Source organism: Tetrao urogallus, assembly GCF_951394365.1.
Source record: "Tetrao urogallus genome assembly, chromosome: 2".
NCBI lineage: Eukaryota > Metazoa > Chordata > Aves > Galliformes > Phasianidae > Tetrao > Tetrao urogallus.
Window position 1 is genome coordinate 60,018,173 of NC_136814.1, and position 26,719 is coordinate 60,044,891.

General features: G+C 34.9%; 1 protein-coding gene across 1 annotated transcript in view; it reads left to right on the forward strand.

Annotated features, from left to right (window-relative positions):
- The window catches only part of TRDN (triadin), a gene marked incomplete at both ends in the record, with an annotated part of 195,594 nt that overhangs the window by 108,630 nt on the left and 60,245 nt on the right, over positions 1 to 26,719 (forward strand). The window contains 5 exons of the mRNA XM_079550350.1: positions 10,461 to 10,496; positions 13,073 to 13,126; positions 23,133 to 23,162; positions 23,266 to 23,298; positions 24,566 to 24,592. Coding sequence (XP_079406476.1) covers positions 10,461 to 10,496; positions 13,073 to 13,126; positions 23,133 to 23,162; positions 23,266 to 23,298; positions 24,566 to 24,592 — 180 coding nt within the window. The remainder of the gene's footprint in view (positions 1 to 10,460; positions 10,497 to 13,072; positions 13,127 to 23,132; positions 23,163 to 23,265; positions 23,299 to 24,565; positions 24,593 to 26,719) is intronic.

Here is a 26,719-nt window from a genome sequence, read left to right on the forward strand (position 1 = left end):
TAATTTATAAATTAAGGATATTCATCATAGAGGTAAAGTATTCATATCTTTAAAAAGAGATGACTGTTAGAGTGAATTCTAAGAACTTGCAGGAAAAAGAGATTGATTCTTCCTGCTGCAGCTCCTTTAGACTACTAGAAAAAGTTAAACAAAGGATGAATAAGTGGAAGCTGAAGCTGAGTGACTTCAGACTGAAAATGAGGTACATGTTCTTAACACTACATGATAAACTACCATGGTTTTGCTTTCCTTGATTTACATAGAAGAGGATTGTGTAGAAGAGCATTGTTTACCTAGTGGAAGATAGGCATCCACTGAAAAAGTAACTACCTGGAATACAGGAGACTCAGCAACAAAATTTCAATTTAGATAATGTGATGGCTTATTCTAGTCCTGAACATTATACATGTACAATCTCAGAGATACATATGACAAGACAACAGAGAATGTAGTAGAAAATCAGTGAAGAAATGCCATTGGAGACAAGTCCTGCAGGTTTTCTGGAAGAATGAGAGTTCTCTTTCAATTTATTTTTATGTGCTTTGCAAGATGAAGCACATAATTCATAATAATTTTCTAAATACTCAGTTTTCATGAAAAATTAAAGAGTCTGATTTTTCAATTGATATTTCCAGAAAACATCAAGAGACAAATATAACTACTTAGTGAAAATCAAATTGTATCACTCAAGACAGAAAAATAAAAGCAAGATCACAGTGAGGGGCAGTGCAAACAAAGCAGAAAAGCAATCATTACGGTCTCTGTATGACTGGACACTAGGGGAGTCTGTTCCTGAATAAAGACAAAAGGTAGCTCAAAAGATGTCCCGTGTATCCTAACCTGAAAGTTTCAGAGCCCTCAGTGGACTTTGAATGTTAAGCTCCATTTTCAGCAATGACTGACAACACAATTTCAAAGATTTTTAGGTGCCTAAAGAAGCAGTGTGGCACATAGCAGGATTTACAAACACATCAAAGTAGGCCAGGCACATAACTCCCACTGATTCTGAAAAAAGTACAGAGGTGGTAAGGTCACTGCGGTGGCTCTGAAAATATTATATGTTATTACCTACTGAAAGGGTGGGAATAGTAATACTAATGTTACTTATTCTAAGACCAACCACTTACACCCTTCAAGGTCAAGTAAGAACTATAAGTGAGGTGAACTCCAGAGACAGAGGTAGAAACAAGTTTTTGTCCTACCTTTCCCTTGTTTCTCCTTGACCTTACAGTAACAACTGGCTCAATATATAATTGATTTTTCATTGCAATTGACTGTGGATGAATGATTTCAAATTAAAAGAGGGGAGATTTACACTGGATAGAAGGAAGAAGTTTTTTATTATAAGAGTGGTGAGACACTGAATGGTGAGACTAAGCCAGTTCCCCAGAGAGATGGCGAATGCTTCGTCTGTGGACATATTCAAGGTCAGGCTGGGCAGGATTCTGAGCAACCTGATCTAGCTGTAGGTGGCCCTATTCATTGCATGGGAGTTGGAGCAGGTCATCTTTAAGAGTCCCTTCCAACTCAAATTATTCTTTTCCATTCTATGATTGTAAATGAATTGTTCTTCCCAAGAAATACTAGCAGCAGATGAATGAACTTCAAGCACCTTTCAGTGGTTCAGCCTTTACTAATGCCCATATGTTAAGTGCTTTCTAAACTACGCTGAATATTGCTCAGCCTGGGCATGTTTCACTGTGTTTGTTTTTTTCCATCTTTGACTACAACTGAGCAAAGAAGGATAAAGGAAAATGGTGGTAATATCTTGCTGGCAAAGAATTAGAAATACGAGACTTTCAGTAAATAAAGACAAAGAGGAGGAAGCTTGGATTTAAACTACAAAGTCACTTTTTGATTAAATAACAAGAAAATATTCTTTGAGTAAAGCAGAGAAGTCATTTTAGCATCTTTTCTGCAGTGTCATTGTAAAAAAGGTTTTGGAGAAAGACAATATAAGAAATCTAGATAACAGAATACATATCAAACTTGAGGGTGACATTCAATCTAAATACCACACAGGTAACCAAACAATCATTTTGCCTTTGGACATTCAGATATGTACAAAGTACCTGTGTCATGCAAGCAGCTGGGTGGCATAGCTTTAATTAAAGAATCTAATTTACTGCATCAACTCTGTTTATGTTGGTCGAGAGATTAATGTAGTTCTTATTTTTCCAGTCATATCCAGAAATAACAGGATTAGAACATGCCTCAAACAACAAAAAGCTAATCTTTTAAATGTAAGGAAACAGATCTGTTCCCTTAAAATAAGGTGTACAGCAGTCAGCAGGCCTGATGTTTAAGATAATCGTTATATGTGAAACACCCATGCACAGACACATCATCAGGTGGTGATGACATACCTACACACTGCTATAAAATTTCTGCTGTTGTTCAAAGGAAAAATTGAAGGCTTTGTGGAGATCTAAATAAAGTTAGTGGAAATCTTTGGCGTTTTGGATAAGGCTGATTTTGTTCTTTCCTTTCACTTCAGTTTTTAAACAAAAAAATTGTACTCTTTTGACCCTGAAATTAAGACTTAGTTTTTTTATACTAGGTTTTAATTAATACATATTTGATAAAGTCTTCCATGACACATTTTCCAAAGTGTAATTCCATCCCTTGGATGCTTTTCTCTTAGGAAAGTTCATAGACCGACAGTATCCATGATTTATAGTATGGCATCCTTTGTGCTTTACTCCTAGTTAAGGTTGTTTAACCTTACAATAAATGTTCCCAATGGCCTCGCTTGTTCTCATATTTATCTGTTTTTCAGGAAGTAGAGCCAAATTTGTGCTTTTGCCATATGTCACTCTGAGAGACTAAGTCAGATGAAGTATTATTGAATGATTTGTATAACAGACCAGGCTCTTAAGTGGAAGAGCTATAGTGGAAGAGCTATACATAGCTTGGGTTATAAGTGAATTGATTTTTAGCTTGATTGCAGTAGATTCTGCATGAGGTTGCTTTCTCATAGATTTTGCTTCACTTACTCTCTTCACTTCACTCTCACTTACTCTGCTTCACTTCACTCTCATAGAGTGTAACAAGGGTAGTGTGCCACCTATAAAGATGAACATATGGACATTACACTATTTAAGATTTCCCTTTCCTTGGCTTGGGGATGCTGACTGAATCCATGTTCAGAAGTAAAATATATCTGTATCTTATGTCTACAGATGCTATCTGTGCAGCCCTTTATCTGACAATATGGAAGAAATTGAAATGTGTTAACAAGTAAAGATGCATCAGAAGGATGCATAGCATGTATACACTTAACAAAGCCCATTATGACTAAAAAAACCCTCTTGTGATTAACTCAGGAAGTATTGGTGCAGACCTTTCTTAAGAAAGTTGTACAGATAGTATATTCCCCATCTTTTTTCAAGAAAAGGTAAAAATTTTGAAGAAAAATTTCAGCTGTTACATTTCCACTAATTCAAATGCCAGTTTATTCCAGGAAAAGATCTGACTCTGAAATTTTAGGAATTAATGTTATTGCCTACATATGCTACACAAAAATCATTACTTTTTCCCTAAATGACTGCAGCATGTGTAATTAAGTGCACTTACGTCTTCCTGTGTACGGATGACTGTGCTTTCATATCGTGCTCCAGAGTTTTGCTTTTTTAAATCATTCCTGATGAATTCTGAAGGCAATAGAACATGTCTGCACCTGCATTGCAGTGGGGGAAACAGAATCCATTCCAGCAATTATGAAGTAGAAAGGAGAAATCAGTAATTAGTGGAACCATGAGTCACTGGTACAGTGGAAGTCGGCTGTTCCCAAAGTGCAGAATGTTTCTTACTACAAATGCAGATGAATCACTTGTTTGCTTATGACTCTCTACATTTTTTGAGCCTTTGAAAGAAATTTTTTCAAATAATCTTGAGAAATCTCTTTGAGGTGAAATTAGGACTCTTTTGTCACATATGGTGGCACAAGGATACAGGTACCCAGCTACTCTGAATTATATTTAAAACTTTGTTTTTTTTTTAAATAACTGTTCAGCTATGTTTAGATAATAAGCCAATAATGATAAAATATGAAGATCAAAATTCTATTTATAAATAACTTATCCGTTATCTTCTAGGTTATCTGATACATTCCAGGTTTTAACTGTTGGCTTTATTTAAAATAAATGGCTAATATCTTAACATTCTTTTCACAAGGAAATATGTTTCTCGTGTAGAGTAAAGGAGATAAAATATTTGATTATTCATTAAGAGGTGCTTAAAAGCAATTTATTTTATGTTAAATATGTACTTTTTCTAAAATACCCAAGACAAAAATATAAAATTACCCCTTCCACAACAATCTGTGAAATAAATTTTAATGATGTCAGAATTTTAAAGAAGTGCTATCACCAAGAATGTTATCAGCTTTTTCATAAACCTAAATTCTTCAAACCCTTTTTTATCTCATGTTTTTTTCTCCATTATCATTCTTATAATTTAGTCTCACGTCACTTCAGAGACCTTGAATTTACCTGATAGTAGCTCCATTTCCTCTAGATTCTACCCGGAAACAGTAATGTCTTCTGCACTTTTCCTTCTCTTGCTGTCCTGCCTGGAGAGGTTTAGACACAAATCCTGCCGTCTGAGACTCGATACTTACTGACCTCCCCATATAACATTTCCTGAACTCTGCAGAAGGGGTAGCTATTAGGTCTATTACTACTGTGTTAATATGATTCTTTAATTCTATTCTATGATTATTCAGATACTTTTTTTGTATATTTACAAAGCAGTCAAGAAGACTACAAAAATGCTAGAATTTCTCACACTTACCAAAAACATTTTGGAGAGTCAAGGAGAATCTTTTTCAGTAATTGTCATACAACATATGTTGGTATCTTGCCCAATGAATAAAGAAGGGAACAAAACCAAGTTCTAGTACAAAGACAGAATCTTCCACGTGGGCGAAGTATTGGTATTTCTGAACAATTATTTTATGCTAATAGCGATTTCAGAAAAGCATGTTAAGAAAGGATTCTTAGTAAGTGCAATTTAGATAGAGTCTTGCTAGTTATTGATCCCACTGAAAAGAAAAAACAATATTATTTTAATTCTCCTTGATATGACATTTTGAATCACATTATCATAAAACATACACTTTAAAACAGAAAGTTCAGACACTCTGAAAAATTGCGAATATTAGCAAGGATACATTTTCTCAGTGACTGAAATTAAAATAAAAATTAATGCACCCCAAAACTTCGAGATATGGTTAAGATGATAGTGACTTTGTTAATACTATAAAATTTGAGTTAAAATATCATCAAATATATATAAATTAGAAAGCAATGGAGTTATCAATTTTAAGAGGAAGTTCAGAAGTAAACGATTTTCAGTGTCAGAATTGTACTTGAAATTTTTACTATTTTGTAGGGAAAAAAAGACATTTTATAACTTCTAGTAAATAAAAAAGAAAAAGAAATGCTTAACTATAATACATCTCAATATATTTGAAGGTTTTAAAATGATTATTTAACTACTATGTGTTCAATAGCAGTTCATTATTAATTTCATGACACTCATCTATCTAGGGTGTCTTTCTCCTAAATCACATTAACTGCAAATCTTTCTACATAATAAGTTGTTTTTGAATTCTGGTACATCTGCTAGCTTGAGAGCAGACTGTACTGAACTGGTCTCTAAGAGACTTTAATTATGTATATCATTCACATGATGGAAATTCTCAATGATCAAATGCCACCTGCTAACAAAATTTCCTCTTGTGAGCATTACTCCAAAGGGAGTGTTAGCTGTCACATTTTGGAGGTGCACTATCTTATCTTAAAACTCTGCTATTGTACTGCATCTGTGAAACAAAAACCAAAATTCTAATGTGTGCTCTCAGTTGTGTTTCGGTCAATAAGACCAAAAGATTTTTACTGTGGATACACAGCACTTTGGAAAATATGATTTTTTCAAGATGATTATAAAAATAAATCATATAAAACAAGCAAGGACAAGCAAGTTTCTGTAAGACTTACTGGAAATCTTTGAGACAGCCGGTGGTACTACTGGTCATATTGTGTGAGGCATCTTCATTATAAAACTCTTTTTCTGTGGGTAATCATAGACTGTTAGCCAACAAACGTTGTTTGATAAATCCATTTTAGTATATGATCATCAGCTAAAAGGCAGCTGATCACTGATAAGTGAGGTGTAGGATGAGAGTTCCTCCTTCCGTTTTTGATTTAGCAAACCATGTTTTTCAGAAGTATCTAGTAATTCCCCGGGGTCTTGGTGCTTTGTTCAGATCAGCCTCAGAAGTCTTGCATTCTGAATCTTACCTGCTGAGTTACATGATGTTTGATTAGGATATTATCTACTGTTTAATTCAGACACTGTGGTTACTAAATGATGCTGAAATTAGTTTCTGTCTGTAAATATGATATTACTGTCATATTCTTTGATAAGGTTCTAGCAGCTATTTTAATCAGTGAAGCATTAGCAAAGATGTCGATGTATCTTCTTTGAAACATTAGTTTATCTAAAGAATACCTTTAATTTAGGACTTTTTTGTTCCATTAAACATATTAGAGAACATTTTCAAGAAAGAAAAAACACGGAGAAACCTTTCCAGAGAGTAAAACTTGAAAGCCATTTAGTTTCCGGAACTGATGTTTATATAGAGAGATTAGAGATTGAACAAAGCTGTTCAATTTCTACTGCTATTCCCAAATGTACAATAGACATTGTATAGCAAGTCTACTGCAAAATCTCCAAAATTTTGTTTGAACCTTAGACCTACAAATCATATCAGAGCAATGTTTGAAATACCATATTTTCAGGATTTGTTTAAACTCAAACAGCTATACTCTGTACTAGAGTGCTGGGGCACCCTTGCCTAATGGCTTATTATGAACCTCCTAGGGACTGAATGGCATGAAAGGTGCTATTGAGCTTAAAGGGATATGTTCTTAAAGGGATGTGGTTTTTTTCTTGCCTCGTGTAGTTTACATATCATTTGCAAATACTGTGTACTGATAGTTTACTTCAAAAGAATGCTGATTGAGGCCTGAGGAAAAGACATAGCTATGTGCTAAAAGAGGAAAAAGAATAGAGTACTGCTTTTTCTATTTCACTGTGCTACATCTATGCTGGCTGCCAGATGCTCATTCCTAGCTTGAATTCAAAACTGATCCACTTACCCTGTGCAGATAAGAACAGAGTTGGATCGTGTTTGTTGAAATATTTGGTGTCTTTTAATTAAAAAAGAAGATTTTCGCTATTCTTCAGCATTCGTCAAGAGCAGGTAAAAAAAATACTGTTCATTCATCTCAGAAGAGCAGACCTTGTAAAATCATATTCACTTTTTGAGAATGTAGACAAGAATATAACTGTCTTCAAACAATTCTGCAAACAGAAAAGGACGCTCCACAGTTCTCCACAGCTAACAAATAATTTTGTTAGCTATAGCATATATAAAGATAAGCAGCAGCAGATGTAGTTGCTTTAAATCAGCTTTTAGGATCACCCAAGAAAGGTTGATGTCACAATCCGGTAATAAAGAATGAACTGCATATCCCTTTCTAAGGAGCAGAGTTTTCCAAACACTCCAAGGAAAGCAATCTCCAAGAAAAGCTGCTTCTAGTGTGGCTGCCAGCTCTTAAATGAGGTTAGAAAAGGAAAGCCTTCCAGTCACAAAGGTGAATTGCTACCATCTGCTGGCTATGCCCCTTCACCAGGTGCTCAATCACTGGTTCAAACCGTGACCTCACAGTTCCCATAAAGCCTATTGCAAAAAAAAAACAATGTCTAGAGCAGTCCAATGCTTTTGGACCTCTGAGTAAGTGGATTATTTATGCAAACTTTTCAAGAAGACATAAATATAAAATAGGTCTTCAGCAACTCCTAAAAATAGAGTACTCTGAGTTTTGGTACTGATGTGGAAGAAGGTTGGATTGTGAAGTCTCATCCATCTCTTGCAGTGAGTCCCCACAGTCTATTAAAATTTATTTATTGCTTTATTTACACTGCAGTAGAAGTGAATTCCTTGCTTTTGTATATCAAGAAGTTCAGTCACCAATACTAGTGGTTGCAGTGTCTTTGACTGCATTTCTAGTCAAGGTTACTAGAGCAACCATATTTCCCTTCGTATTCTATGTATGTCTTAATGATGTTAGTTTGCTTCCAATAAGTTTAGGCATAATTCTCATGACACACGTATACCTTCTCAGTTGCAAGATTTCAGATGTGAATCTTTAAAAAGAAAGTGACCTAAAGCTCTGGAGATTATCATCCCAGGCTGACTGGCAAGGACTATTTAGGATAATGTTTATATGATGCCTAGAAGTGATGTTTGAAATAAGATAACTTTTTCCAGAAATTCCTCTTCATAATTCACCTGAAAAACAGAACCATTAATGAGGTAGTAGAAATACCAGAGAGATTTTGTTCCTTTTGTAGTTGTTTTTGAGAAAAAAATAATTGCTATGAAAACCTGTTGTAATACAAACTTCCTTCCCCAACCACATATACTGTCTCTTAATTAAAAAGGTAAAACCAAGACATTTGCAAAGCAAAAACAAATAAGGCAAAAAGCTCCCCAATTTTAATTACCCTAATATAACTAATTGTTCAGCTATTTACTACTTTTTAGTTGCTTAGTTATCTACAATTTGTGACTCACAGCAAGCAATTACTTTTAGGGACTTCAGAAGTCATGATAAGTTATGCCTCCTGTGAGATTGACCAATTATTCAGTTCTTTTTAACTAGCATTAATTTACTAACATTTATTTAAATCTAGTGTGATGTGTCTAGATGTAAATGTTATATACCATCAGACAATCCCTGTAGATCAGGGTCCTAATAAACCTTCTCTAGACAATTTTCTGTAAATCATTCAATCTTACTTGCGTAAGTATGGCATTAGGAATCTAAGTTTAGGCATCTTGGCATGAAGAGAAGAATAAAAGCATTTGCATTTTTTATCATCAAATGTTATTAAAATCAGCTATTGTTAATTTTTCTGCTCTCCAAAAAAAAAAAAAAAAAAAAAAAAAAATCAAGATCTTACTAGAAAGGCTGTCCAGATATTTACACAAAATTTACTATATATTTTGTATTTCAAAAAATGGAAAAATCACATTAATTCTTTTAACATAAATTATGTCTTGAGAATATATTAAAATATGTTGTCCTAATAATTGATGGCTTATATGAAAGAAGGAAAGAATGAGCTTGAGGGCTCTATTTAGATCCTGTCTGTTATTCTAAATGGTGCTGCCAATTTATTTATTTTTTTATATCCTCCAGCAACAGAAGATTATTGTGATAAATGATTCATATCACTGCAATATACACCTTTTAAGATTTCCATATCTGGCAACCTATAGGCACTTCTTTAAGGCTTCAATAGGCTTCTTAGCCAGATAACGTAGCTGAAAGCTGCTTCATGATTAATTTCATCTGAATGTGGTAATTATCATACTTTGAAGTAATGCCTGCAAAACATGCTTTCATAGAGAGTTAGTGGAAGCTGAGGATTAACCTAGAAACATTTCAGTTCAGAGCAGCGTATAACCCAAAATGGAATGTGTTTTGCATTGAATTTTTGAAGACTTTTTATTAGAATACTTGGCAGTCATTTGCATTTTTTTATCTCATATCAGCTATTTCACAGTAATTTTGCGAGCTGTGAAATTAAAGTAAGTTTATATTGTGATCAATAACACAAATCTTGGTTTTGAAAGCTACTTGCTTTGGCAGCTTCTACCCTGAAATATTTCTTGTTTTAGTACTTAAGAGCAAAATTGATTTATCATTCATATGTTGTGGTCAGAAGGACTATCCTGCTTATATTCTAGGCACCCTGTTAATTATTAGAGAGGATGTACTTCCCTTCATGAGCACTCAAAGAAGCATCATCTACCATTATTACCTGCATCTCTTCTTCCTATCCTAGCAGCAATCTTTCAGACTGGACTGGAGGGACATCTCAGAAGCTTTGTCTCTTTATTCTTTAGATTTAAATCTTTGATTTGTTATGATATGTGGGAAGCATATGGCGACTAGTTTTGGCTAGGACTGAGCAGAGCCTTCCAAACTAGGCGTCAATTGCATGGTGTCAACAGTGGCAGGGAGACTAATGCTTTTAATTGTTCAACTCTGTTCTTCCCTTACATTTCTAAAACCTGAGAATGTGCACATGGTATGCAGCCATGGCTCAGTTAGTACATGTATGCCATTGTAATTCGACCATATATTGAATCTCACTAAATTGAAAATAAATATACACCTTCGCACAGATTTGTTACATTTACACTTGCATTTAAATTAGTACAACTTCACCATGAAACAGAAAATAAATGATTCACTGTATCATTCAAATGCACTTTGCAACAATAAAGCACGAGCTGAAATTTTCTGTTCATCTATATACTTTTTGCCTATATGTTTTAATGCATATGTTGTTTTTTTTCTTTTCTTTTCTTCTGACAGATAAAAAAGAAGCTGCTGTGACCAAAGAACTCAGAAGTAAGATGCTACTTGTGCATTAGGTTATGATCTCTTTTACATGTCATACAGTTTCAAACAGCACATTTCAATAATCCACAATAATTGTTATTGAATTGTAGAAATCACAAATAATATAGTAGCTACACCATTTATAACTGAAAAATTACATGTCTAGTTTTCAGTTGCCTCCTGCTACCTGAAACCATTCTTATTCTACTTCTATTTTCACATTTCTCTTTGTGACTGACAGTTTTGCCTTCCTCTCCTTTTTGTCACCGTCTTTGAAAACAAAGATTTCATGGGTAAGAATATGTCAAATGAGTTCTCAGCTGAACATGCTCTCAGTGGCAGCAAGTTTGGTAAATGGGCTGAGAAGACAGAAAGTCTGGTGTGCCAAAGGATCATCAAATTTATCTTCACAAATGCAAAACCACAGTCCTGCCTGCCTATCTAGTTATCACAAATATGGAAAAGGAACATTAAAGGCACAAGAGAGGTAGGGGCTGGGCTCTTCTGCATAAAGAACAAAATTGCTCTGGGAACATGGCATTGTTAACAAGGGAATAATTAGACCTTTTTCTTCAACAAAACCATAAGCATCAATGCCTCAGTACAGTAATAATAGTATGACATAGTTACACTGGTACACAGACAAGATTTCATCTGCTCTTATCTCTGCTCTGCAACTATGGGACTTTGAAAACTCATACAAGTTCATGATTAAAGAATGCACTAACTCCAGATGCTATATACAATACTTAATACAATGTTCTTAGCCTTATGGCAGAAGAATCCCCCACTATTCTTATTTTCATCTGAAAATTTTTCATATAAATAGGCAAAATCCTAGCACAGAAATAATTTGTAAGTTATGAACTAAAAAGCATATACTTCCAAACAATAAAGAAGTTGAAAACATTTGGTACTTTGTTTCAACATTAGTGAGAATGTAAATAAGTAATATACAAATCTTACTGTTGAAAAAAAAAAATTGCTCCAAAGTATTCCAAATGTAAATTAAAAAAAAATAATAATAACAGAGCAAAAAGAATATAACTTAATTTGTTTCACAGATGTTATGAAAACCAAAATCAAGTCTTGTTGGTCAACAAGTTCTAGCTGAGAGCTCAGAAGGAATAGATGCAGGAGTCCTGCAGTTCTCTATGAAATCCACCCAGACAATTGTGTAACATGCATACTGTGTCTGCTGTTTCTTCTGCAGGAACAGGTACTCAGGAAAGTAGTCCTTAGGAGAATTCTTCAAGGTTTTCTACATATTCCTCTGAAGGAGGAGTGAGCACCCCAAGTAGTTACAACACTATGATAATAAATAAGTTAGGATGTAACTATCCGCTGCAGATTTTTATATGGATGGAAACAAAACAATCTCACACATGCAAAACTATATTTTATTTTCATATTTTGTTTCACAAGACAATCTGAAAGACTGGAGGGGAATAACTCAAGATTGCATTCCTGATAACCACATTCTTTTTCTTGGTAATAACTCTTGACAGATGTGAAGGATTAACTAACATTTTTTTGACATTCAGTAATACAGATTGTGATGGAAATGATTAATTATTTCCTCTCAAAATATGGAAATGCGAATTTTAAGTTAGATGATCTTCTGGTTGATATGAAAATCTGGAGTTAACTTATAGAAATTTATTATTTTATACTGGTTTAAGTACTGTCTATTTTCAGTTCCTGAGGATAAAAAGAATTAATTAAACTCCACTAAAGAGTAAATAAATCTAGAAGGCATTTCAGGTTCTTCTACACAGGGTTAAGATTCTTCATGTCTGCTTTGGGAATCTATGTGCTGTGTTCCCTGTTTGGGACTTCTTTCCGCAAGGAAATGTTCTACCTCAATATAGAGAAGATAATGCAAATGTTTTATGAGAACAACAAACAAGCACAAGCTAAGTAGCCCTGCTTCCCTAGAAGAACCAGGCAATTACTTTTTCAAATGCAGTACCAAACCACATGAAATTGTTCCCTCATGTTCATCATTGTCAAGATTCCTCCATGCCTATGTGGACGTACTTTGCAGAGGTAGTGCAATTGTTGCTGTTGTTTTTCCATCAGGGAGAGATTGGGATTAGGGGAATGGATAGCAGTTTGAATAGCTGTGGGAATCAAGGAGGTGCCATTCTGTATCTGCTACTCCGCCAAGGGCAGATACCAGCTTCTGCAGTCTAGTTCAGGAGCCCTTGCTCACACAGGTGCAAGACCAGACATGGAGGCTCTCTGCTCCCAGCAGCTGCCTGGGTGGGGAGGCCCAGCCCAAAACCTTGGTTACTCACCACTCTGTGCTTTGCCAGTGAATATGGAATAATTCAGTAGAACCAGATAAGGGATTCAGTGTCTTATGACAAGAGCTTACTACTCCTGCCCATTTTGTTGATGCCTTTGAGTTACTTGAGAGCAGCTCTGCTCAATTCTCTTTGGGTAATCTCTTTGTCCGACTCTTCAGTGGAGAAATTACTGCAGGCTGTATGTGCCTCACTGGAAGCCTTTCCTCACATTTCTGTTTTTTATACCAGTTTGTAGTGATTGTTTTAATTTGTTTTGTTTGGTTTGTTTTTCAGAGCCAACAAAAGCCCCTGCAGCTTCTCCAGCTACTAAAAAAGCAGCAGCACCAGGTAAAGGAGCAAAAGGTTCACTTTTCTCATATTTCTTGTACTTATTTTTTAACCAGTTTATTGCATCATAGCACCATCTGCTGGATTATAGAAAAGACACTGTTTTGGTTTTGTTGGATTTTGTTGTTGTTGTTGTTGTTTGTTTGTTTTTTTGTCAGTTTGATCTAAATTATTGTGCTGTTCCAGGCAAAGGGCTGTCTCCATGGCCTGTCCACTGTCCCTGCTTCTTCTTGCCTCTAGCAGAGTTCTTTTGTTGATTTGTGCTCTTTTTCCTCTTTTTTTTTTTTTTTTTTTTTAAGAGACTGTTCTTTAACTTTCTTTCTCTAATTCCAACCTTTTCATTAATCTACTTCACACATTTATCAAATAAGAGAGTAGAGAGTGATACCTTACACTGGTAGAGGAGACTGGGAACTGGATAGGGGTCAATGCTAGCCAGTAACATTTTGATTGTCTCTATTGCAAAATGACTTTCAGACTTGAAATGCAGCTGATACAGACTGGCTTATTATAGAGCAGTTAACTGTGTGAAGCTGATCTAAGAAGTGCTTTTTCCTCAAAGATTCTCCCAGTCCCTGCCTTCTGTGTTCTCTTGTGCTAGCACAACTGGATAAACAGCGTAAACCACATCATTGCCATGGGCTAGTTAAAAAAATGTCTTAGAAATGTGTGTGTGGCACAGGGTATTCTGTCTGAATCATTTCACTAAGTCTGACTCAACAAACATTTATGTCCATGATAATTTCTTAAAGCAGCTTTGTTGCCAGGGAGTATCATATAGCTGGATTCTTAGACGTCTCGACACTACACTGCAGAAATAATTATGTTAGAACCATATGCTTATAATTAATTTATTCCACCTGCATTCATCCAATATTTGTGTTCTTTTTTGAAAAATATTCCAATGAGTCTGTTTCTTGGCAAGAATGGCGATTGCAGCAATCTGCTTGTGACAAGGAAAAGAGGAAATACTGGCATGGCTTATTATGGAAAAATTAAATGGATTTGTCTCTTCTGATTCAATTCTAAAAATCTCATCTTCCTTAAAAATGGGACAAAGCAGTAGTTTTTTTGACTTTTACTTTATTTTTCCCATCCCCAGATGTAACTGTTCTCTGAAAATTAATTTATCCCCAGTATAAATCACCACAGCAAATATTAAATATGCTTGTTTGGCAACATTTTAACTAGACTGCTGCCTATTAGTACAGTAAATTAAATACATTACCCAATTTCATATTTCAATTTCTTCCACATATCTTATTACTTTGCAACCTGTACCCCAGAATGCCTAAAGCTGAAGGCTTATTCTTGTTAACAGAATGACAGCACAGACTGAGAGCACAGCTGGTCATCTTCAGTGCTTCTACACCACATATGTTCTTGATCTTAACATCACTGGTAACGAAATCCCTGCCTAACACACTGTGCACTATTTTTAGCTTCTTTTCTTTTCTTTTCTTTTCTTTTCTTTTTTTTTTTTTTTTTTGTATGGAGAAAGCAGAGAAAATTACTGTGAAATTTTGAAGTCTATGAGAACTTCTCAGTCTAGAAACTTATGCGTGCTATGGGAACACAACCTCCATGACTATCTGTTAATTGATATTCAGAGTGGACATTTTCAAATGTACTTATATATAACTGGAAAGATTTCCTCTCTGAAGCTGAGCTGGAAAGAGAACTTGACTTCAAAGAAAAGTGTAATAGTTTTGTAGAATCATTAAGTTTGGAAAAGTCCTCCAAGACCACTAGTCCAATCATCCCCACCATGCACTAAACCATGTCCTTCAGTGCCTCATCTACACATTTCTGGAACACCATCAGGGATGGTAACTCCACCGCTTCCCTGGACAAGTGCTGTTATCCTACAGGGAGAAAAAGAAGAGCAAGTACAGGGCAGTGACAGGCAGGGATGGAAGTATGTGAAACATGCCCACGAGACACAGGGAACTGTTTGGTAAGAACAGAGAGGTTGCTGGTTTTCCTGGTGGGCAGCAAGGAACTTCAAAACCACCAAGACCCATGTACTCCCTTAGCTAGAGTCAGGAGTCTGCATGTGCCCGCCATGAAATACCCAACGTTACACACATTGCTGCAAATTCTCTTAGTGCCAGTGACTGTTTCTCCCTCATGATTTGCTTGGTTTAAAATCAAACCCAACTCTTTCCGCCATTATAAAAACTTAAGTCCTGATTGCAGCTAAGAATTTCCCTGGAATGGTCTTGCAATTTTTAATTTGGTTTCATAGTGTATTTAACAAATTTTGTACTTTCACGTAATTGCATAATTGTTTTTAATGCAATGTAATTTAATGTAATATGTTTTTAATGCCTAATTAGTCCTGTCTTCCTCTTCACACCACATTCAAAAAATCTTATTCATTACTCCCCTTGGGTTCATAATTTGAGCACCATTTGCCCCAGAAAATCAGTGAAATTTAATTGGTATTCAGAAAGAATAAAATCAGTATGACAGAGAGGGCTCAGACAGGGCTGCATCCAGTTTCTCAAACGCACTCCATCAATTGTACTAGAATTATTATTATTTTATTATGCCTCTGGTTTCTTCACTATTGGTAAGAAGAAAGGAAAGAAGAAAAAAAGAAAAAAAAAGAAAAAAAACCAAACCATTGTATAGAATTCCTTTTGAACAGCAGAAGTTTTCTTTTGGTCCAGATTAGCACAACTGTTCCTCAATCTCACCTTAACTTTTGGGGTATCTAAATATAGCCTCTTCTCTGAATTGTTTGGTTTCTTTCTGGTCTTAAAGGTAGAGTTACAGGTTTGGCTATCTTTGCACAGTAGACAGTTTCGCACTAAACTGAAGAAGCTGGGACTTGATCCTCACCTATTTGTCCCAGAGAGTTTTCTCTGGTCTGTTAGTGAAGCTTAACAGCTGACTCTGCTCCTTGTCTGCAAGGAATGCGTCATACTCTCAGCAGTAAATACTTTGCAGCTATTGTAGTCTGCCACTCACAACCATTTCTTAATATTCACAAAAATCTACTGCGTGGATGTTGATAAATTCTACGAATTCTTCCAGCCTACTAAGATTTTCATTCCCACTCAAGTCTAAGAAGATATTGCAGACCAAAAGGTCTTATATTGTCCACTGGATCATGTAAGCTGGGTCATTATCCAACTCTTAATGGTATCGGAAAAATGAATTCTTGACTTATATCACAATGAGGGAAGAATTTTCCAATATTAGAAGATTTTACTTTACTACTTTGGATTTTCACATACTAGATTTATTTAAATGAAGCATGAAGTAGCTTATTTTACACTAAGCTTTCTAATCTGAAATCCAGTTTTTGTCCCTCCATTTTTAAAAACTTGAGTAAGTTACCTAGAATTGAGGATATTTTTTACTATTTTTTTTCCTAGTTTTGCTAGGATTATGAGATACCTAGTCTCCTAGCCTGGCATATTACTGTTACATTTGAACTTTCCTTACAGAATGCTGCATTTCAGTATCAGATTAAAATAATTTCCTGTACTTTTGCTCACACTATAGTTATGCTATACTAAAAGTATACTTAAAAATGCATCTTTGTTTCTTTGACTATTCCAAGATATTATTAAATCCCACAGTGCAGAAATATACTGTTGTAATGCTAACACTAGGATAGCATTACTTCAAGAACAAGGCAGGGGGAGCAAGTTAACTACAAAAAAAAAAAAAAAAAAAAAAGAAATGATTTGGTACTTTAGTACATTAAAGTAGCAGTGATGGAAAGCATCAAAATTAAATGCTATTTAAATACAAATGAGAATTAAAAGGATTAGATGTCCACTTTTTTTTAATGGAAATTGGCATTTTAAGGGGGTTTGTTCTGTGGCTGGTAAGATTTCATAGCCCTGAATTTCTTTTATGATTAATTTCTCTTTCATAATGAATTGGACCCAATTTCAAAGCATTTATCATATCTTTCAGTCTCTCTTGAGTCATGTGTTCAAGCTGTGTTGAATCCAGTCTATCACATACACTGTGTATACAATTACATTCTCAGATATTCATCTTTGGTAATTGGTATCACCTTCATTTGGATAGAAAGGGAATAAATATGCCTCACCTTGCCCATTGAGGCCATAAGAAAAATAAAACTTTATTTTCAGAGAAGGGGTACCTCTATTCAGTCAAAAGAGGTAAGGTGGACTAGAGTTTTCTATAAAACTTATGATTATATTATATATATAATTACATTCATATGGGGTTTATAATGTTTTTGAATTTTGAAGTACTATGTTAGTAAGGATAGAGAGTATAAATAATATCCTTCACCCTGAGCTTTCTTAGGTATGAGTTTTTTATATCATAGAGGTCTACTACAGATATGTCTCTGCATCAACATGTTGCGGTGTAGTATCAGAAGTACAAAACATGCTATTACCAGTGTTCAGCACTAGCTCGTTCTGCAGTGCTACAAATAACATGATGAGTTTTCCCTGGTATGGCAGCTTCTTGGAGATTTATGTGTTTCAGAAATATTAGTTGCAGATTTTATTTCAGACATGCTCTAGACAGCTTCCAGCATTTTACTGGCTGTCAGAGCTGCACACTTCTAGCATCTTCTGTTGATGTCCTCCTGCATGATTCTGTCTCTTTAGATACCCCTTAAAAAGATTCATGACCTAGTTAAGTTAGTCATAGAAGCCTTTAAAAATATCTAACCACTTGTATGTCTTTCGACTCACACTTTGAGAACATATACACAAAATCTTTCAGTCATTGCCTCCTTCTACCGTTTTCTTATTGGACAGTCAACATCAGCACTGAGCTCCAAGTCAGGCACTACTCTTACAGCTTCTGTTCTAAGTTCAGTATCTTTCACTTACATTTATTCCTGTAGGATCTTGGTGCATTACATTTTATAATCTAGTGGGGTTTTTTGTTGTTTTTTGTTTTTAATCAATTTACTAATCTAAACTGCATATCACGTTTACCTAGTGACAGGTAAAATCTTGAACTACAATTTATTGCAATTTTCTTTCTTTTCTGAAATATTCTAAAATTTTCAGTGGTTTACAGATCTTGAAGATATTGTCTTGTCAAAAGAAGATGCATTACGAACAAGTTGAAGCATGAGCAAAAAGTAAAGACTTAGAATTACCCAAATTATTGACACTCTCCAAACTACCCTGAGTCATTTTACTTTTTACGGTAAAGTGAGAGAAGGTTAGGCAAAATTGAATTACTTCTTGCTGTAGCCGAAGAGCATGCACACACCTGCTGCGGCTGATCTGTGGGTGCACCTTCCCATTGTCATGCAACAAAAGCTCTCAGTGTTGTTTTCTTAGGAGTGACCGAATCTACTCTTCATTTACATAAACATGCACTTTAGGAGTATTGACTTGAGCATCCATATTTACATTTACATGAGTCCTTGTGAGATGTTTTTCTCCAAGAGAAAAGATTTGCCAGGTTGTCGGGACAAACACTTGAAATCTGTTCTCTTTTCATTTATTCCTTATGACAGTTCCTCTTCTCTTGATTATCACAACATTTGTAGAAACCAGTAGTACATTTCAGACTTGAGAGAGGAAAAGTATCTACCTCTTCCCAGAGACAGTTTCATCCTTAGGCTTCAGTATAACCATACTGATTTGGTACAGATATAATGTGATTCTACATGAAAGGGCTCTGTGGGCTCCTGAGACATACTGAGAAATACTGAGACATTTCTCAGTAGTGATGTCTTCCCTCTTCAGTTATCACTTTCTGTTCATGAAGAAAATCTGAAAATTCAATAGATTGGACTGAAAACATTTACATTTTTTCTAGACCTCTTTTCTATTTCCCCTTTGTTGCAAAATGTTTTTCCCACATGGTAGGAGATTTACAATACAAAGGTAATGATACAGAAATCTGCAGAAAATGATCTTCCTTATCCGAAGAGTTGAAAAATGCTAATATAAGCAAGTGTGTGTGACATGATTTCACCAAAAGTATTTTCCAAGTGTGTTCTTATTCCAGAAAGAAATGTATTAGTTCAGTTCATTATCTTTATAATCTGAACTGTATGATGGCAGTGAAATTGACAGTGGATTTCCCTACACTGATCCAGTCAGGGAAGCAGTAGTCAGATGTAACAGAACAAATAATTCTGGGGAGCAATTTGAAAAATTTTGAGTGGTGTAGTGTGAAGCATTCTTGTGTGGATTATCTCCGATCTAAAAACATGATTCAGCTCATATTGCATTCTTTCCTTTCACTGAGAGAGTCTAAAGGAAACTTTTCTGCATCTGGCAGTGGTTTATGCTTACAGTACTCTAATTGAAAGGATATCTTGAAGAGCTTTATTACTCTATTTTGTTTGGTTTTAGTTAGCCAACAAGCTATAAAGAACTGAGAGGGGAAATGACAGGCACATAGCCTATAAAGCAAAGATTACATGACTGTAACACCAGCCTAACTTTTTGCTCTGAGGATTTAAGTATTCTAGACACTACACAGAATATGACAACAGTAGGCTTTAACTAGATTCATTAAAATACTTGTGGCAAAACTAAACAGTACAGAAACCACTTTTTTTTGCAGCTACAGAACACAATCAAAATCACATTGGTTTTTGGTGTTACATATACCCGAGAATAAGAAAAGCACTTGAAATGTTATTTATGTAAACTTTTTCCTAATCTGTGTGCATCCACAATAGAATATTTTTAAAAAACCTTCTTGAACGTATCTGGATTAGAGCATAGCATACACACATGTGCACACATATATATACAAACCAGAATAGAATGTCAATTCTTATCTCCTGGGAGATGGCAGAGGGCCACCATTTCTGACTGTCCACCCTGCTACTGAAGATTAAAGTATACCACAGCAAATGTGCCAGTCTGGATGCTTTTCAGGACTGTTGACACTTTTTAGGAAAGAATCTAGGGAAAATTAAGAATGCAAGATCAGTTTCTTTGCTGTCTTCCACCTGCTCCTGGGATGTCCAGGAATGTACTACCAGTAATGAACAAAAAATGCCCATATGTGGTTTAAAGAGCAGTTTATACATAACTTTGCCATTTTTCATAAAAGGGAAAAGCCATTTCTCGAAATCTTCAGAGTTTACTAAGATGATAAAATACCAAACTAAATCAAATCTCTATTTCATGCATGTTAGAAAAATAATATACTACTTGCAGAAATTTCCAAAAATGAAAACATTTTGTAAATTTCTTTACAAAAAAGTACAAAAAAACTTTATAGATAAAAGTAATGACAAATATCATGGCTAATGCATAACGTGCTTCGCGTTGACAGTATCATTAGTTAGCATCATACTAACTAGCTGCTATCAAAATAAATAAATAAAATTGAAACCAAGTAATAATAATATGAAGCCAAAAAGAAAAGATTTAGATGTGAAGTTTATGGTTCATGCAATTAAATGTTTCATTTCATTCCAGTATAATACCAGGGGAAGTCACACTTAAAATATTGTATCCCCTATTTCACAGAAGTGCTGCTTGACATGCAGTATTGCTACTTATTGACTTTTTCTTTTCTAATGTACTTTGTGATAGCGTGCTTCTTTTCAAGTGCTTTTGGTAGTAACACTATTATTAAAAAGCTCTCCTGAACTTCCTTGATATTTACAGTTTGAAAAACAGGAAACAAAGCTAAACAACTGAAAAATGTTATATTTTGCAAAAACACTTGCCAAGGTTTGCTAATGTCATATTGTTCTCTGATCTCATAAGATCTGACAGCCAGAGGGAAAAATAATTGCCTCCGTATCACTAAAGTAGAAGTACATTACTTTCAGTTTTCAAGAAGCACTCCAAAGCAAAAGAAAAACTAAAAACCCAACAAAACCAACCAAAACTCTTCTTTCACAGAATGAGTCCTAAAATACCTGAATGGAATTGGATACTCCAAAGAGTGCTTGGGCTGCACAAAACAAAGGCCAAAGTTGTTGTTAAGATCATGCTCACTGAGTCAGCCAAACCAATGAGTTCCAAACTTCTGTCCTCTCACTTTTTGCTTCTTCTCCTCCTTGGCATTTACTAGGATTGCCACCTAAGCTAGGACACCATGAGAGAAACATAAGATTTATCCAGATAATGAACTACTTAGTGCCAACCTATTCTCTCTGCACCAGGTATTCATATTGCTGGAAAATTTGTATTTGCAGCTTGTTGCTTGGCCACAGCAACCCAAGGCACGAACTTTTCCATTGACTCTCATGTCATATATTACAATGTGTCAGTAAAGTACCAAAGATAATTTGATATAAAGCTCATTATGTAATAAATACATTCAAGTGTGCCTTATGTAACAATATAGAAGCTGGGTCCCTGATTTCAGGCAACTAGTCTTTGTGCTTTGAAGTACAGATTTTGACTGATCAAAATTGCTTATGAAATTGTCATGACATTACATCATCAGTAAAGTTTTTGGTAAAAGGACAAAAAATGAAACTCTTTTGTGTTTATTTTTTGTTGCTGTTTGTTTGTGTTGTTTTGTTTGTGGGTCTTTTTGTGTTTTTTTTTTGTTTCTTTTTTTGTTACATCTCAAAACAAACCTTTATCTAGAGGCTATATTTTGCTTTAATATATATATAAGCTGGCTTTTCAGGTAGGTTTAAAAACAGAATAGAAATGAATATTTCTTTGCAGATTGAACATGCTTTGCATGATACAAATATACTGTGAGTAGGAGTGCGTAGTAATGACACATTGCATTTAAAAACTTAATGGTTGTATTTTTTAATAATTGGTATAAGCCTGCCTTTAAAAATACCAATTATTTTCATAGCTCTACATGATGTTTATTTCTTTTAGATGTCCACTTTTAATATTAATATCAAAAATCAATATTGTATTAATATTGGACATGAATTAATATTGAATGTAAATTCTATTTATACTAATATGTTATTGGTTAAAATATTCTATTTCCTATTGAAATTATTTCTTACTTCTTCCGTTGAAGGATAAGTCATACTTAAGGATAGGCTTTATTTTATTGAGGTACAGCATAGTCACTTTGCATATGGAACTTTATACCTTGATTCTAGAGTTAAAGTTGAATATTAAGGCACTACTATTCCTGGACCTCATACTACAGCATTAATACAAATAACTCACGTAATAAACATGGAGAAAATGTAGCATGGGTAGATGTTTGTATTTAATGCAAACTGCTGTTGTTCTTTCCATTAGTCAGCTCAAATATTTTAAATGTAGATACTTCTCCTGTGTAGATCAAATGCTGAACACACCAAAACTTTTACATATGCTATTTAAAAGAATCCGCAGGCACCATATGCCAATTTTGAAAGCTGAGGGGTTTTTTTTTGTTTGTTTGTTTGTTTTGTTATTATAAACATTAGTCTTGACTGGTAGATAATGTTGAGTTCCTGAGAGGCAAGCTCAGTAATCTCCTCCCTCTTCCCTCTGGTTGGCTGTGTACTCCTTCTCTGAAGGAATTTGGATGCGAATCCTGATCAAAAGAGCCCTTACAGAAATTGCTGTTAAAAATGTGCCAATCCCAGACATAGTTTGCCTCAGGGTACAGGATTTAGGTGGATGAAGTTTTTCAGCTGCATATCCCACCTTACTTTGGTGATTAAGGCTGGACTATGGCTGAAAAGCTGCAGTGGCTGGATGAGATCATAGAATCACATTCTCCATTCCCTATGACAAGAAGCAAGTAGCATATCACAGTTGCCCACAGAAGCACATATGGCAGGTTCACAGGCCACCATGAGGTAAACCTGCGTGTATTTTAACTCTCACTGCTGCTAGGATTCCCTTTAGCACCTTACAATATGAGTTAAATTCTTTGATGTCCAATATTAGCAGCTAAACTGATCCCATTTGCATAGCATGAAAACCACCAGGGATAAAGAAATAAAGAATGATAACTATAAAGCTTTCATTTTCGTGTACCAAAAGACAGAGAAAGGCTCATCTAACCCAAGAGAACACAAGTCGCTGATAACATGAAAATTACTGTCCAAAGAAAATGAAAGTATACTTGTATATTTTTTCTTTTTCAGATCACAAGAAAGAAAAATCAGTGGAAACTGGTGAATATTCTCATTTTTTTTTTCATGTTACTTTCCAACAATCTTACTGTTTGAATATAATTCCTGCTATAAGTAAGTATTTGTTTCATGTTTGTTTTAACAGCCAGAACAGCGAAGAAAGACCTAAAAGCACATGGTAAGACCTGTGAAAAACAATAAGCTTTAGAGTCACATTTATTTGGTTTGATTTTAAGTTCAGACAGGATTAGTTAAAGGGACAAGAGAAGTGAAGCCAGTGATTATGATCCGTTGATTTATTTGAATGTACTTGGGCAAGTGACAGACACTGGAGCAGCCATGCAGACATTTGGCCTTCTGAAACTGAGATCTTATCAAATGTAGCTGAGAAGAATAATGAGGGTGAGATTGTTTTATTTCATCTTTTTATAGACTTTTGATATTTTCAGGGAGGAAGGGGCCCTGCTTGAAGATTAGAGCAAACCTGTAGAGAACAAAACATAAAATAAGAGTTTCAGTATTTGGAGGGGAAAAAAGAAGTAGGCTTTGTTCTAGTATTATTTCAATCATCTACACATTTTATTGCTGTAGCTAAGTGCTCTTATTCCTGACAGCATTTTACTTCTCCATTTTAACTAAATTTGGAATAACCTAAAGATTCTCAACTCCTTTTACTGCCAAGTTTGATGACTAATTCATCTAATGATTCTATTTTATCACATACAACTCCTGAGCAAAAATTACCTACAGTAGACAGTCAAACTATAGGGGAAAAAAAAACTCTGCTATAGCAGAAAAACCTGTCACAGTTCTTCAAAATGAAGGTATCAATAATGGGAAAGGAAAGTGTGGTTGTTCAATTAATTTGGATTTAGGTACTTTAACTATGAAGAATAATAAGCAGATGAAACTGAAAGATACGTTCAAGCAATACTTTGGAAAATTGGTTGCCACCTGTATGAATATTAAAATGGTTCTTTTTCCTAAACTGTGCCTAAAGCTTTCAAGAGCTTGAAGGAAAATGGTCTTAACTTCCCTAAATAACTGAAATAACTAAAAGGAGACTTCTGTTGCATATTCTCCACCCATGTTTCATCCTAAAACGTGTTTTTCCCCCTTCTCTTGTTACCTGAAAATGGTGAAGCTGTGAAACCTTGTCATATACTTTACCTGTTGACCTTGATTTCTTTTGCTTTTAAGCTGCAGGTTTATTAGTCAGCTGCCATCAGACTATCCAAACAAGTAACATATGTGTGTCTCAGTTTTCCCCTGAATAAAAACTAATAAGTGAGCTACTAGGCTGTTCTGTGTAAATGGGTAGCAGATTGAGCAGATGATGAATATATTAGGATATCCTGTTCTATTCTGTAAGTCTGATCATAAGAGGATTTTATGTAATTGTACAATGTATTCCCCGTAATTATTATTTTTTTTTTATTTAACAGCATCTGTAGAAACCATGAAGTCAAAAAGTGAGTAAATTTTTTCAGTTTATAAACTGAAATGAAAAAGTACTGGTGTTAACTCTGTTCTTAATGAGAAAGCCTCTAGTGACAAAGATGCTGGCAGGTGTAAAAGAAAGTGGACCTTTTAAATGTTAATGGCTCCTTCCTTGCAACACCTCAAAGTCTCCTGAAAAACAGGTTTCTTTTTCTCAAATTGTCAATGGACTTGCAAACTCTAGTTCTAAAACTCTTTCAAATTCTTTTTTTGACCTTAACTGAGACCACAAGGTTTTTGTGAGAGAAATAAAGTATAAATAATCAGTGTCCTCTGGATCCTAATACAGGGTCATATTTTTCTTTTCATCTGTCCAGCTGTGGCTGAAAACCAGTGATGGATTAGGTGTTTACTGAGTCTAGGAGGTTTTAAAGAGAAGTTCAGTGTTTTCCTTATTTTCATCTGAGAACTGTCAACAGGAGAAGGTGGGAGATATGGAGCTGATATGGTGGCATCAGATTCTTCTCCACCATCTGTTCCTTCCCTGAAGGCACAGAGCACTTGGATTGGTCAGAAGCCTTAGGGGCTTAAATTCAAACTGAATGTTTGCATCTGACTTTTTACATACATAAAAGGATTTAGCCCCAAATTGTCTTCAGGAATGTTACCGCTGTCACATATATCTTAAGAACAAGTGAAAAAAGTGATGATATTACAAACTGCAAAAGCACTTCATCCTGAATCCCTGCACTACTGTGTTTATTCCTATTTAAAGACCACCTTCCTTTACAAACATTCCTCTTGAAACAACAGTGCTATTTTATTAACTGCTCAGAACTTGTGATCCATGGCTTCCAAAGCTGTCTGTCACAAGTCAAACCAGAGAAATGCAAATTAACATGTTTTAATATCCCGCTGTCACTCAAGTATCTTCTTTGAGAGTTTATCTCAGAGGCGTCAGTGGAAGTCAGTAGAGTGCTCTTCTCTAATGTGAGGAAGGGGTGCAGAATCACTTGGAGATTAATGTAAGCAAATTAAAGCTGATGCAGCATTCTCTTTATTGGATGTTTTTAAGCTCTCTTCTTCATGGACTATGTTCATAATGCTGTCATTGCCATGAAGTTAATTTTATTGAGCAAAACAGAAAACAGACTAATTTAAACTTTAATTTGTTCTCCTTTTTCTCCCACCAAACAAAACAGAAAATAAAAGTAGTCTTGATTCTCTAGGTGTCTGAATAAAGCTTTCCACTACTGCTTGAAGACTCTAAGGAAATCTTTTTGATACATTTTATTTCTTCTATAACATTCTATGCCAACATTTCAAAACTGTGAACTCATTCCTGCCAAACTTTTATCCATTAGAATCTGAAAAACGTGAAGAATTTTTCTTGCAGAATTGAGTCAATTTCTGCAAACTCGAAGTTTTCTTTCACCACTACTGGGAAATGTTGTCATAGGCCTTTTGTACATCTTGTTCCAACTATATTTACCTATTATTAAGAGTTGTTTTCTTTAGGTCATTTGTGATGGTTACATCCAGAATTAGTGGGGTCTATGAAACAAGAGTCTTTACCTCTGTACCTGGTTCCCCAAGTTTGTCTGCCAAATAGTGTACTTCATATTTCTTTAGATAAGAGACAAGCACTTGCAAATGCAATTTGTCTTTATCTTCTTCCCAGCATTTTGAAGGATGGAAAAGAACGCTAACATATGAGTTCTAGAATTAAGGCACACTCCTCTTATACAGAGTTTGCTAAGGATAAATGAAAACTGTGTGCTTTGATTATGACTGACAGGAACCATTTTGCTTTTTTCTGCTGTCAAAAGAATAGTCTTACAACCAAAAATTTTGGTTTCGGCCATCTCAGTTTAATCATGGGATCAGCCTAATATTGAACCTTTAATTCTTCCATATTTAAGTAAATAACAGCAGTCACCAATCAACGTTAAAGAGAAACAGCTGATTTTAGTTCTGGAATAATTGTTAATTTCTGAAAAATTACTTACTAACAAATCATTTATGTCTATGTTGCAAATTTTGAAACTCAAAGATGCCTTGAACTCTAGGGGAAAAAAAGCAATATATGTTTTTTAAATACAGAATAGAACAGCTGTTCTTCCTAATTTTACTAAGAATAATGTAAAAATGCTGTTGTT